Here is a 13,399-nt window from a genome sequence, read left to right as displayed (position 1 = left end):
TTAACAATGAAGAGCGATAAAAATAAAAAAATAAAAAAAACCTCATTTTCAGGAAGAAAAGGAGAAGATTTTGTCTTTAGGGCCCGTTTGGTTCGAGTTATATAATATTACAAAGTATTTCGACATATCCAGGTATCTTGGATTTCGGCGTGAGATAACTACTGATGTTACATTAGCGCGTTTGGTTTAATGCAGTAATGTAATACTAGATTACAGTGTTTATAGCATTAATACGTTTGGTTCAGTTTATAAAATTTAGTAATCCTGGCATAAAAGTATAGTTTTTTTCAAAATTGCCCTTGTTGTGGTCATTTGAATATTATTTTTTGCGGAAATGACGAATGGAGGGAAGGAGATCGTGATGATTACCTGGGAGGACGACGTAATAGAAAATGATAGGTGTTCGTGCGAGAGAGAGAAAGAGAGAGAGAGAGAGACGTCGAGAGAAAGAGAGAGCGAGAGAAAGCGGCGTGCGAAAGAGAGGGGGAAGGCGAGAGAGATGAAAATAATGCTGTTAATTAGATTTAGGGTCGTTGGAGGGTAAAATTGTCATTTTACATAGTATGTAGTATTAACGGGTTTCAGTAATGCAAGATACACGACCCCTCTCCCGTTAATATTTTCGATGTAATCCTGCTCGATTTGTAATGCTACATTAACGACTAGATTACATAGCGGATTAACCAAACACAGTTATCCTGGTAGGATTGCCTGTAATCCTGCCAGGATAACTCGAACCAAACGCACCCTTAAGGTGATCCAGCTTATTTTTCTTTCTTCTTTAACTACTTATTTGGCTTTGTTGTTAATAAAATACTATCTAAATAATGCTATGTAATGACCCAGCCCACTAGCAATAATAACTCGTTGGGCCCAAACCACCGGCTGAAAATGCTTAAGCCCAGTTATTATTGTTAGTATCTAAGTCTTTTATATACCGAATCACATTCCCATTCATATCCAGTGTAGAATTATTGGAGTGTAACAGACTCCCCGCGTTAAGACCCTGACGTCCTCGTCAGTTCAATCACACACAGAACCCAAGATCACCAGGCGATGTGAGACTCGTCTCGCTAGCCTTGTCATCGAGACTCTTGCATAGCCGGTTACCTTGTCATTCAGACTCCGGCATAGCCTATCACCTTGTCTTTCAGACCCTACCTCAGCCGAGATTCGCCACACATTTTTGGCTGGTAAACTGGTTCTGATACCAAATGTAACGACCCAGCCCACTAGCAGCAATAACTCGTTGGGTCCAAACCACCGGCTCAAAATGCTTAAGCCCAGTTATTATTACTAATGTCTAAGTCTCTTATATACCCAATCACATTCCCATTCATATCTGATGTGAAATTATTGGAGTGTGACATGCTATTAGAATAACGAGAAGAACTAATTAAACTGAATCTTTTATTTTAAAATTTTATTTCCTTTTTCTGTTGCAGCAAAATGCTCCTCACTATTCTCTTTACCTAAATGCTTCATTGGACAATGCTGCTGCTGATGATAACATAAGGAAGAAGCAGGGCCAAATGTGCAAAGCTTACAATGAGCATTAATCATTAAGTTGTTCAGCTTTACTTGCCACTAGTGCTAAAGAAGTAGATGCCTACTTTTGGCGTTGATAGAGGAGTAGTTATAACAAAAGAGCACAATCTTGAAGAAGATAAAAGTATAAGTAAATTAACAATGAAGCCAAAGAAAAAGCCTCACATTGAAGAAAACAAGGAGGAGAAGATGATATTGAAGTGTGCTTTTTTTCCGTACTAAATTTAGGGCCTTAATTTGTTAGGAACTGGACTAATCGATGCACTGTTATCACAAATATATGAAAGGAAAAATATTGAATGACAAAAAAATAAATATAGAAAGAAAAAAAAAAAAAACATGATTTAATTACGTGATTAGGTAATTACATATATTCGTCCACCTGGAAGAGTAATGTTGAATTATATAGAACAACTATTTTTTATTTCTAAAGTAATGCCGATCAAGTTATATGAAATAATAAATTTTTTACAGTAATGTTAAATTATTGTACGAAATAATTATTAATTTTTTTAAGCTTAAACTACTAGAAAATAATATTTTGTATTCAACACTATTTATATCTGGGCTCAAGACTTTTTGATTGTCCAAGTACATTCGACCTCAGTAACCTAGCAGGATTGTCCTAGACATTTGATTATTCAAAACTTTGCAATTATATATGAGAAATTTAAATAATACTAGGAGGTTAGAGCTAGGGATTCAAATTCAAAATTTTATAGTTTGGCATTTGCTTCTCTGTGGTTTCACAAGTGTAAATCTAACGGTGGATATTAAAGGGCAAAACTAGTAATTTACCATATTAATCCCATACCACAAAAGCATAAGTTGGGCCATTTTTTTTCTCGGCCAACTTTCCTTATACAGTAGGTCCATCATAATTAAGGAGTGGTAAAAATGAATAGAGGCCCCCTTAATTATAGGACAATTTGAAATGGCACCTTCATTTTTTTTTTAAGTGAGACTTCTTTTATCTTTATTTTTTTTATAATTGAGTAATTTTAGTCCAAAAATATAGAAATTTTAATTAATAGATCTAATGGCTTCAATCATATTTTGGCAAATAAAACTGAACCAATTAATGACTAATAATTCATAGAGTCATTAAATTTAATAAAAATTCAAATAATTAAATTAGAAGTTTAGGGAGCTCCAATCAAAAAATTAAAGTTGACGATTCTATTTCAAATTGGGTCTCCAAAAATTTTTGCCTTAAAAAATGCTTAAAAATGTATGGAGACCCGTGGCCATCTTGAAATGGAACCCTAAACACTACAACAGAATTAGGTTATAGGGACACATGTTTGGGACACTTTTGAGTAAGTGTCCCATTTATACTAAAACTTAAAAAAAATATCTACTAATGCCTAAATATAAAGCCCAATCCAACCAAGAATAAGAGATTACTCTACTCAACCCACCACACCCAGTCCATTTGGCCCGATTATAAACAGAAAAGAAAAAAAAAAAGAAAAAAACAATTACCATCTTTTCTTCTCTCTTCACTCAATCTACTAAAATTCTAGACGAAGAGCCTTTCCTGTCGTCATCCTCCGCCACGGCAGCCAACGAGATAGAGTTTTGGCGGTTACTAAATTCTTAAATAAGTGTTGGTAAAATAGCAGCACTCTTTTAGGTTATAGCGACACTCTTTAACTGTCACTATATATCTAGCGACCTCACATATAGCAACACTTTTTAAAAGTGTCGGTAATTTTAGCTAGCAGCACTTTTTTGACATGTACCTACATTTAAAAATGTCACTATAGACCGCTTTTGTTATAGTGAAAGTTTACTTATCCTAATTTATACTTTTTAACTTCCAACTATTTTAAATTTGAGCTACTTTAGTATGTTTCGGTAAAACAAATTTATAACATTAATGACCCTATAAATAATCAGTCATTAGTCATTCTAGGTTTATTTGCTAAAAGTAATTAAAATTATTTAATTTTTTTAAAGTCAAGAATTATTAAATCTTACCAAATCATCAATATCATCATGTAAAAGTCCTAAGTTATTAGGGTAAATTTAGTCAATTTTGATATAAAAAAAAAAAGTTAGCAGTGCGTTAATGAAAAAAGAAAAGTTGAGGGGGAAATGTCAAAATGTCCCATAGTTGAGGAGGCTAGATGGAAAAGCTTATTATTAACTCGAAGTGGCGTAATCGAAGGTTGAGGAGGCTAGCTTTACTCAAGATTAATGTTGCTGCGGATAGTAGAAGCAGCAGCAGGGCAAAATTTGGGATCGAGAGAGCTAATTAATGAGCATTAATGATAGGTGATTCCACTTTACTTGCTACTAGTGCCAAAGAAGCAGATGCCCTACTTACTCTCTAGTGTTGATTACAAGGAGGTACGTACGTTGTAGAACAAAAGACAACATTGAGTGCTTCATTGAAAAGGTTATTAATTCCGTCGCACCATTCTATTCGTTTCCCTTGTGTTAAGTCACGTTGTCCAGTGCATTGTTTCGGTCCCATGTATGTAAAGAGAGGATATATCTATATATATATACATATTATACACAAACGCATGCATGGAACAGCTCCAAAGGTGCCGGAGTAATTAGAAGAACCTCCCTATATAGTAACAATATACAAATTAGCTTCACAGAGGTACGTGCCCAAAACCCTCATCTTATTTGTTTGCGCAGCTAACATAGTCTATTATCATCACTTACTTCTATATATGTTTTGTAAAAACTTCAAATACCATCTCTATCACTCTATGGTTTCGCACTTTCTCACTTTAGTACCCTGTGGTTTAAAGTGTATCACTTTCGTATCTTGTAATTTTATTTTATTTTTTATTTGTTATTTACTCCACTAATTTTTTTCGTTAAATCAGTGACAAAGTTAAAATTAAAGAATACTAAAGTGAATATTCGATAAACTATAGGTGGAGTATCTGAAGTTTTTTGTACATGATTTAACGAAAAGTTAACGGAAGGGCTAACGAAAAAAGAAAAATAAAACCACACAGGTACTAAATTAATACACTTTAAACCACAGGTACTAAAATGAGAAAATGCGAAACCATAGGGGTGGTATTTGAAGTTTACTCATATCTTTTTTCAAGAGGTAATTAGTAACCATTTTTTCTAATTTAAGATTTTGTACACTATATGTATAGTAGTTTAATTTCTTTGTTAGACAATATCCCTTCTTCTCTAGAAACTCTTGCGCAGGTCAACACTCCCCCCCTAGTGCCCATATATGTATTTTGACCACGAATGCAACATACGTACCTGCATAACAGAAATTCTGCCGTATCATATATATAAAATATCTATTTTTCTGTGAGACCATATTTATGCCGCTAGAAAATAATGCTTAAAACTTTGTTTGTTAAATAAATATGTGCTCAATGTTAGGGACATTGGAAAATTAATAGCAGAAATTAAGTTGTTAGTCCTGGAAAGGGGCTTTGAAATCATGTAGAACAATCCAACCAGCCAATATTATTAGTTACTTGATGAGGCACACTAAGGCATGTAAATGGTCTAAAGTACTTGAGCTGAAGTTACAATTGCTAGTATACTATAGTTATTACATGTAAAAGTATAATTAATTCATATACTATTTGGAATTGAACTGCTGGAGTATGACACTAAGTTTGTATGACCTCTATACCTAACCATATAAAAGGAAATTGGCTGCGCATTTTCTATTTTTTCAACATCTATCTATAATGTGTGGGTATACTAATGTTCTGCTTCATGCACACGTGGAAAAATACATAGGCAAAAATTATTTTTGTTCCATTCCCACGCACGCAAAAAAAAAAAAAAAAAAGAAGCAACATTTCAAGGGCATGCATATCATGTACAAACTTGGCATTGGTGTTTGCACAATTTTGCTTATTTGTAAGGACATGTATTAGAAAAACTTCAAAGTGAAAATTCTATCAAACATACCATGAAAAAATAAGTGCACGCTATGCAACTAAAATATTCTCTATATATAACCGAAAATATGGTGATCACGTAACTAAATCAAGCAACTTTTTCTTTTTTTTTTTTTTTTGAGAGATAGATAGCACGCTATCCGCTTCGTTTATTTAATTTAGAAATAAACTTAGCTGGAAATATGAATCAACTAGGATTCGAACTTGGAATCTCTGGTACCAACCACCAAGTCCTTTGCCACTTGTTCTAGGGACGGTCGGTATCAAGCAACTATTTGAATAGTATTGAGTCATATATAATAGTAGTACAAGGACTGTCTGTCTATTTTACTGAATAATTATAAATCAAGCAACTATTTATTTGCCAACATAACTGATTGAAAATCATTTGCCTTGCCCTTATTGAGAAAGATGAAAATCTCACAACAGTTTCAGATTTGTTGAACGGAAAAAATTATCTAACATATCGACAAAATTACGTTCAAACTTTACCTTCAGAAATTTACCACACGAAGCAACAAAAGAGAAATGCCATCAAAGAATAAACGTACTGCAATAGAAGCTTGCCTCTTGACATGGTTTCGATCGACCATGTCTGACGATAAGGAGGGGGGAGAGAGAAAGATGTTAGAATGGAAATGAAGCGATGCAGCAGAGACGCATGGCTTATACTTGAGGTATAGAGGTATAGATTATGATTAGTTGTAGCTTTTATAGCTAGCTAGGGAGCAACTTGCAGTTTTTGAATAGACTATTCATTCATGAATATATTATCTCATTGTTGTAGAAGTCCAATCCAGTGCTGGCAATGCCGCGTGGCATTGCCAGCATGTCCGGGTCTCCTTTAACACGGAGTTATTGTTAATTACTAGTATAGTGATCGGCGCGATACGGTGGATAGATATATTATAATTTTTTAAAATTTAGATCTTTATATTTGTATAAGTTATTTTGTAGAGAGTAAACATTTACTTTAAAAATTTTAGTAATTTTAAAGTATATTGAAAAGTATGAAGATTTTTTTTTTTACATTTTAATTTTTTACACTGAAACATCACGATAGTATGGTATTAGGCCACATATTCATTAGATTACACTAAGTATGGTATTAGGCCACATAATAATTAATCATGTTAAAAATTCTAAACCCTAATATAAACAAATCTATCAAAATTTTCAACACAATCAAATCATTATACAATGGAGACATTATGATTTGTAAACAAATTAAATCATTATACAATTGAGATATTATGATTTGTAAACAAAAAAAAATATATAAAAATTTATAACATAGTAACCAAAATGCTGAAAACAAATATTAAAAAAATATAGAAATTCTAAAAAAAATTATCTTAAATTGGAAGAGTTGAATCCCACATAATTTAAAATATACTATACGGTAGAAAAATCTGAGTAAACAAATAAAGTATCAAATTCAAATAAAAAAATAACCTTTCAAATATAGTTAATCGTTATAGGCAGATGCGGCCAATTTTCTTGAGACAAAGTAAACAGTATTTAGTATATCATTTATTGTTCATCCAAAATTAGTATGAATACAACCCTTTATATATCCTCTAAATTGACCTTCTATATTCTAAGATGACTTTTGATTTTTTTCTATTAAAATATATGACTTTTCATATTTCTAACTTTCTAAATTCTTAGATATATTAAGTTATCTAATCTTTGAACTTCTAATTAATTTAAAAAAAATAATAAAAAAATTAATGGAACCTACACCCTTAATTTAAGGAGTAGTGAGGCTACACCCCCCGATTAAAGGGATGATGATCTATTCATAGAAAAAAAATGACAAAGAAAAATTTTAATTAATTTAAAAAATAAGAAACTTGATGGGACCCACACCCGAAATTAAGGAGGTTGGGCCGCATTAACTTTAAGGACATAGGATTCATAGTTTTATATAGATTGTGTGCATACACAAGGGGGTTATGCATAAGGGTTTTGTCAACACCAAAAAAAAAAAAAAAAAAATACTGAGTGCAATATATACTATTTCCACGAATATCAATATTCAATTACATATCTTTCTTCTACTAACAAATATAAAAATAATTTTTTTGATGTTATTTTAATATAAAATTGTTATATTAATTATTGCGGCAATGTCTTAAATGACACATAATAGAATCGCTTCGAGACACAGCATGCGGTTCAACTATTACAAAGAAGAATGTTTTCAATCTATGGCTATTCCTCTTGATACAGGACATGGATAAATAGCTGACTGTCCCTAGCGCAAGTGGTAAATGACTTGGTGGTTGATATTCGAGATCCCGAGTTCGAATCCTAGTTGATTCACATTTTCAATTAAATTTATTTCTAAATAAAATAAACGAAGCGGGTAACATACAACCTATCTCTCTCAAAAAGAAAAAATAAAACGATATGTTTGGCTCTATAATAGGGTGCAGTACTATCTTGTAAAATTCTATTTTAATTATGCTATTCTGGAAAGCACTGAAGTAGGTTTTTTTTTTTTTTTTTTGAAGGAATAGAATATATGTTTTTGAGGTTCAATTTTATTTTTTTCTTTTTTGCTTTTAGCTGGAGTCGACAATCTCTAGATGTTTCTCTATGGTACAAGATCTATTAGAACTTATTTGTCATGGACTTAGTGATTTTGCTGGTTAAAGTCCGTATGACATTTGTTTTTCTGTTCGAAGATGGATAAGTCTGTCTTGATCTTTACTAATTTAAACCTCTGCGGCCTCAAAGATTAAATTCAAAAAAGAAAAAAACTAGAGAGAGGTATAGATATTTTGCAAAAATTAAAAATTCAACTATTTAGAAAAAAAAAATTACATAATACACTCTCTCTTCTCCCCCTGTTTTGGTCTTAGCCAACCCTCCTACTGATAGATTTAGATACATTGAACTTGCCCACTAGGATACAAGAAAACGTTCAATAGTAATACAAAATGAACCCGAGGGTTGCCCATGAACTTTGGATTTCTGCTGGCAATTATGGAGGTATTGATTACAGCAGTTGTATAACCCCTCATTGCCTACAAAAGACTGGATGAAATTTTCTAAATCTCTGACATACTGCTGATACAGGCATAAATCAATTTATTATTATTATTATTATTATTTTACTTCCTATTGTTCATAGGCCCCAATTTTTTTTTTTTTTTTTTGAGAGATAGGTAGCACGCTATTCGCTTCGTTTATTTTATTTAGAAATAAACTTAACTGGAAATATGAATCAACTAGGATTCGAACTTGGAAGCTCGAATACCAAGCACCAAGTCTTTTTCTATTTGCTCTGGGGACGGTCGGTCATAGGCCCTAATTTCAAACATCTAGCTTGAAGGCACGATATTTGGAGGTCAAAAACAACAACCAACTGGATCGCAGTGAATATTTTTCAAAATACAAGTCCGTATTTTAAAATCGAGGTACAATTAATTCAATTTGGAAAATCTCAAGATTTAAAAAAAAAATCAATTAATTGGGGAGAATAACAACTGAGCAGCCAAGGCCTCTCCTGAAAAAATTCGTCCAAACATTGCATGTTTACCGCACTCATCATATTTAATATAACATGAACATTTTTGTGCTTTTCTAATTTTCTTTCAGAATTTATTTAATTTGTAGAAAAATTTGCGTGAAAATAATTTTGGGCTTCAAAAATTTTTTTCACATATTTGATTTCTCCTAAAATACTTTTCCGTGAAGAAGTTTTACTGGTTTGACCAAAAAAAAAAAAAAAAAAAAAAAACTTTTCACTGTTCTTGAACGGTCCACGATGAGATGCATAGTTTGTGCACCAATGACTTTCCCTGTGCAACTGTTCTTTCGTCTCTCACATAGTAAAAGATAAAATGGCAAAAGAAACCCTCCACTGTTGATTATTTTGAAATATTTTCCTGAGCAATATATTTGTTCGGACTACACTACTACACATCTCCGAATTTTCAATTAGTTTGATTTAAATTATTTTATTTTAGATATTTAAATTAGAATACTTCTTAGAACTAATGACTTAAATGTACCTATGGATGCTGAAATCAACATTTTTATTTGCTAAGAAATCATCAAATTCATTAAATTTAACAGTATTTATCATTAAATATAATTACAATTTTACAGTAGTTTGAAGCATTCCCTTTAATCAAAATGATTGAAACTTGAGAAGACCTCAAATTCATTTCAAGTACTATTAGTAAGAAGAGAGAAAGATGGGTGTTTTTTGTGGGTAAAAATGTATGCGGACCTCCTTGACTATAGGTCATTCTTATTTAAATAGACCTATAAACTTTTATATATATTTTAAATTGAGACCCCTCAACTCTATTTCTTTTTATCACATTTGTTGACTCCATTAGTTAGTAATCATTAATTAGTCTAGTTTTATTTACTCACAGTGATTAAAATTATTAGATTTGGTAAAATCACCTATTAATTTGATAAGAATTACCTTTTTTAAAACTAAAATGACCTAATTATTAGAATTAAGGGTTCCTAATCCAAAAACATTTAAGTTAAGGGGCCATTTCAGAATAGTCTATATATAGTTGAGCAGGTCAACATACACTACTTTTACCTTAATTTGAAAACTGTTCTTATCCAAACATTAATTATTTTTTACAGAGTTTTACATGATATATATACCAAACATTCTCTTGCCGAAATAGAAGAGCCCTTGTGCAATTAGTAGGCAACTACACTACACCGGAATTTTCTAGTAGCAGCATTTGGGAAAAGCCAAGCAACTCTAAGCACGGGGAAATTAAATTCAACCCCGAAGAATTAATATATTGCTTAATTTGTTGTAGCAGACCGACGGATTTGTAGCGGCAGCATGAGCGACGGTAGCCAGTCAACCCTAGTCGACATCGAGAGTGGGGAGGAAGGAACCAGCAAAAAGAACCGAGAGTGGCTGACGGAGCAGCTAAAGGTGGACGATAATCTTAAGGAGAAAGGGCTGGCTTCATTAGATAAGATTTACGGAGATGCTTCCGGCGGCCGTACCATCTTCAAGTGCGAGCGCAAAGCAGATGGTCGAGGACCTCCTGAGCCGACAGCAGTGGCGATCGGGCCGTACCACCGCAACTGCAAGAACCGGCTGAAGTTCGACGATGATTACAAGTTGAAGATCACTAGGTTTATGGTCCGGTACTTTGGGCTCGTTGCAGAGAAGTATCTGGAAGAGATGGAATGGAACGAAAAGGATGTTCGCAACTGCTACGACAAAGATTTGTGCGAATGGAGCAGAGAAGAACTCCCAAGGAAGCTGCTGCTCGACAGCTCCTTCATACTATTCGTGATGGATGCATTCTCCAAGACGGAGCTATTGACCTTTGAATTCTTCCCGGAGTATGTTGCTTTGCATCTACACATAAGGGAGCACACAGAGCAGATCAAGCTCGACTTGTTGACGGTCGACAACCAGATTCCCTTCTTCACCATCGAGACACTGCTAGATTGCTTCCCTCAAGACAGCAGCATCCGTAAGGAATCGATCGAAGAATTAGCTTTGTGTTGCTTCGACGATCTCTGGCCCAAGAAGAACAAAGAAAAGGTAATGAGTATTAGAGTGCCTTGGTTTCGGCATCTACTGTGTCTTTTAAAAGAAGAGAGGAGCGATGAAGTGGAAACGAGTAGGGGCGCGCCTTATCAGTTCCACCATCTGCTCCACCTTTTTCACTGGTCTCGAATACCGAAGGAAGGATACCAAATGGACTTCGAAGACAGAGATAGCAGGAGTGCTTTGCAACTATATATTCCCAGCGCTACGGAGCTTCAAAAATCTGCTACAAAGTTCAAGAAGAAACACTCGGGTAGCAGCCTGCACGTTACATTCAACCGCGGATTGACGTTCGTATCCGGGGTGATCAATATCCCCGTATTGCAGCTTTACAATTACAGCAAGCCAATCTTCCGCAACCTCGTTGCGTTCGAGGCGACTCCGGCAAACAGCGTGCTCTGTTTCACGGCCTACACGGCGTGCATGTCTTGCATGCTGCAGCGCGAGGACGACGTGAAGCTGCTGAGGGAGAGAGGGATAGTTGCGAGTACCAACTATAAGGACGCCGAAATCGTCAAATTCTTTGAGGAATTGAATAAGGAGGTCGAAGGTGTCGAGATGCCCGACACTCTACGAAAACTTTACACGGACGTGACCGATCATCACAACAGTCGAATCAGCAAATGGTGCGGGGACTTCATGTTGCAGTACTGCCCTAACTTCTGGGTCGGTCTTTCGCTCGTCGCCGCTATCCTGATCTTCACTCTCTCATTTCTTCAGGCCTTATACGGCATGCTCTCCTATTATAGGCCTAAGAAAAGCTAATGAGTTCACAAAAAAATAAAATAAAATAAAAAATAAATAGACCTCGTCAAATTATAGGCAAATATGAAATAGTCTCTCAGCCCTGTAATTTTTTTTTTATCGGCACCTTAATTTTAAGATGTTTAAAATTAAATAATTTTGGTGAAATAAGTTGGAGATTTCATCAAACATGTTAGTAATTTTATTAAGTTCAAATAACTTTAATTATTTTGAAAAAATCAAATTAGAATAATGGGCTTTTTTGGCAAATAGCCTCCTAACAAATTTTATTTGCAAAAATAGCCCTGTCCAAAATTTATTTGCAAAAATAGCCCTGGCCCTGCCACGCCAGTGCCACGCGGGCACGGCTGGCCCTGCCACGCCAGTGCCACGCGGGCACGGCTGGGGAGGGCTATTTAAGTTGAACACGGTGATTGGATCACCAATCACCGTGTTCAATGTATGCGGCGGACGGTATTTCTATTGAACACGGTGAACGAATCACCGTGTCTAGACACGGTAATTGGTTCACCGTGTTCGATAGAAATAGCCCAGCACGGCTACGGGTTTGGTAGTTCTATTGGACACGGTGAACCATTCACCGTGTTCTCTTTGTGTACACTCCCCAAATGCATTTCTATTGGACACGGTGAATGGTTCACCGTGTCCGGCGAACACTCTAGACACGGTGAACCATTCACCGTGTTCTCTTTGAATACACTCCCCCGCCCCCCCCGAACTCTGTCTCGATCTCTCTCTCTCTCTTTCGATCTCTCTCTCTCTCGCTCTCTTCCTCTTGCTCTCTCTCTCTCTGGCCGACGCCGCCGCCGCCGCTGCCGCCGCCGCCCTTCGTTGCCCGAGGTAGCTTCATTCCTCGTTCTCCCTAGCCCTAGAAGCTTCTCTCTCTCTCTCTCTCTCTCTCTCTCTCTCTCCCTCTGTGGTCCAGAATAAAGCACTATAAATTATATACGGTAGTTGGGAGCAATCATACTGCGACCTTCCTTGATACTTCTCTATATTGGAATCAACAAATCCAGGAACTATCATAAAGATTGATTATATTAGTGTGGCGAGCAATACGAGAATGTTTTCACGAGTCTTTTGGGCTTTTGGACCGTCGATTCATGGTTTGGAGTATTGCCGGCCATTACTTAGTATCGATGCTACTCATCTGTATGGGAAATACGGAGGCCACGCATTAATTGCCACAGGTGTCGATGCGAATGGCGGTTTATTTCCGCTAGCTTTCGCAATTTGTGAGGGGGAGAATGGCTCGAGTTGGGAGTGGTTTTTAAGTTGCCAAAGAACGTATATAACAAGATCTCGAGTTATTACACTAATTTCAGATCATTTTAAAGGCCTAGCGAACCTCGTTGCACTTGTATTCCCACCATCTGAAGGTCATGCTCATCGATGGTGTTTGCGACATATGAAGGCCAATATGAATATTCATTTCAAAGGAAAACACTTAAAATTTTTTATCGAATTGGGAGTGCTTCAGAAGAACGGCAATATTACGCATTAAAGGAAGAATTGAAGGCTATGGATGAAGAAGCTTGGCGTTGGGTTGACAATCTTCATAACGATAGGACATACTGGGCTAAAGCTTTTGATGGTGGTCGACGATTTGGTATTATGA

At 35.3% G+C, this 13,399-nt stretch overlaps 1 protein-coding gene across 2 annotated transcripts; it reads left to right on the top strand.

The window, feature by feature from the left end:
- The first annotated feature begins 4,094 nt into the window (after positions 1–4,094).
- Positions 4,095–11,879, top strand: LOC109705874 (putative UPF0481 protein At3g02645). Of its 2 annotated transcripts, none has more exons than XM_020226653.1 (2): positions 4,095–4,165; positions 10,268–11,879. In XM_020226653.1, the coding sequence occupies exon 2, from the start codon at positions 10,291–10,293 to the stop codon at positions 11,779–11,781; it is 1,491 nt and encodes a 496-aa protein (XP_020082242.1). In that variant the 5' UTR covers positions 4,095–4,165; positions 10,268–10,290; the 3' UTR covers positions 11,782–11,879. The 2 variants fall into 2 exon arrangements, with proteins under 2 accessions (XP_020082242.1, XP_020082243.1); XM_020226654.1 differs by having other exon boundaries at positions 4,096–4,165; positions 10,265–11,879.
- The last annotated feature ends 1,520 nt before the right edge of the window (positions 11,880–13,399 follow it).

Source organism: Ananas comosus, unplaced genomic scaffold (genome assembly GCF_001540865.1).
Source record: "Ananas comosus cultivar F153 unplaced genomic scaffold, ASM154086v1, whole genome shotgun sequence".
Classification (NCBI taxonomy): Eukaryota; Viridiplantae; Streptophyta; class Magnoliopsida; order Poales; family Bromeliaceae; genus Ananas; species Ananas comosus.
The sequence above is the reverse complement of the archived record's forward strand: the minus strand, read 5'-3'. Positions and strand labels throughout refer to the sequence as shown.

Bases quoted from the DNA above. Each gene is read 5' to 3' on its own strand.
- LOC109705874 (XM_020226653.1), top strand. From the start codon at position 10,291: ATGAGCGACGGTAGCCAGTCAACCCTAGTCGACATCGAGAGTGGGGAG.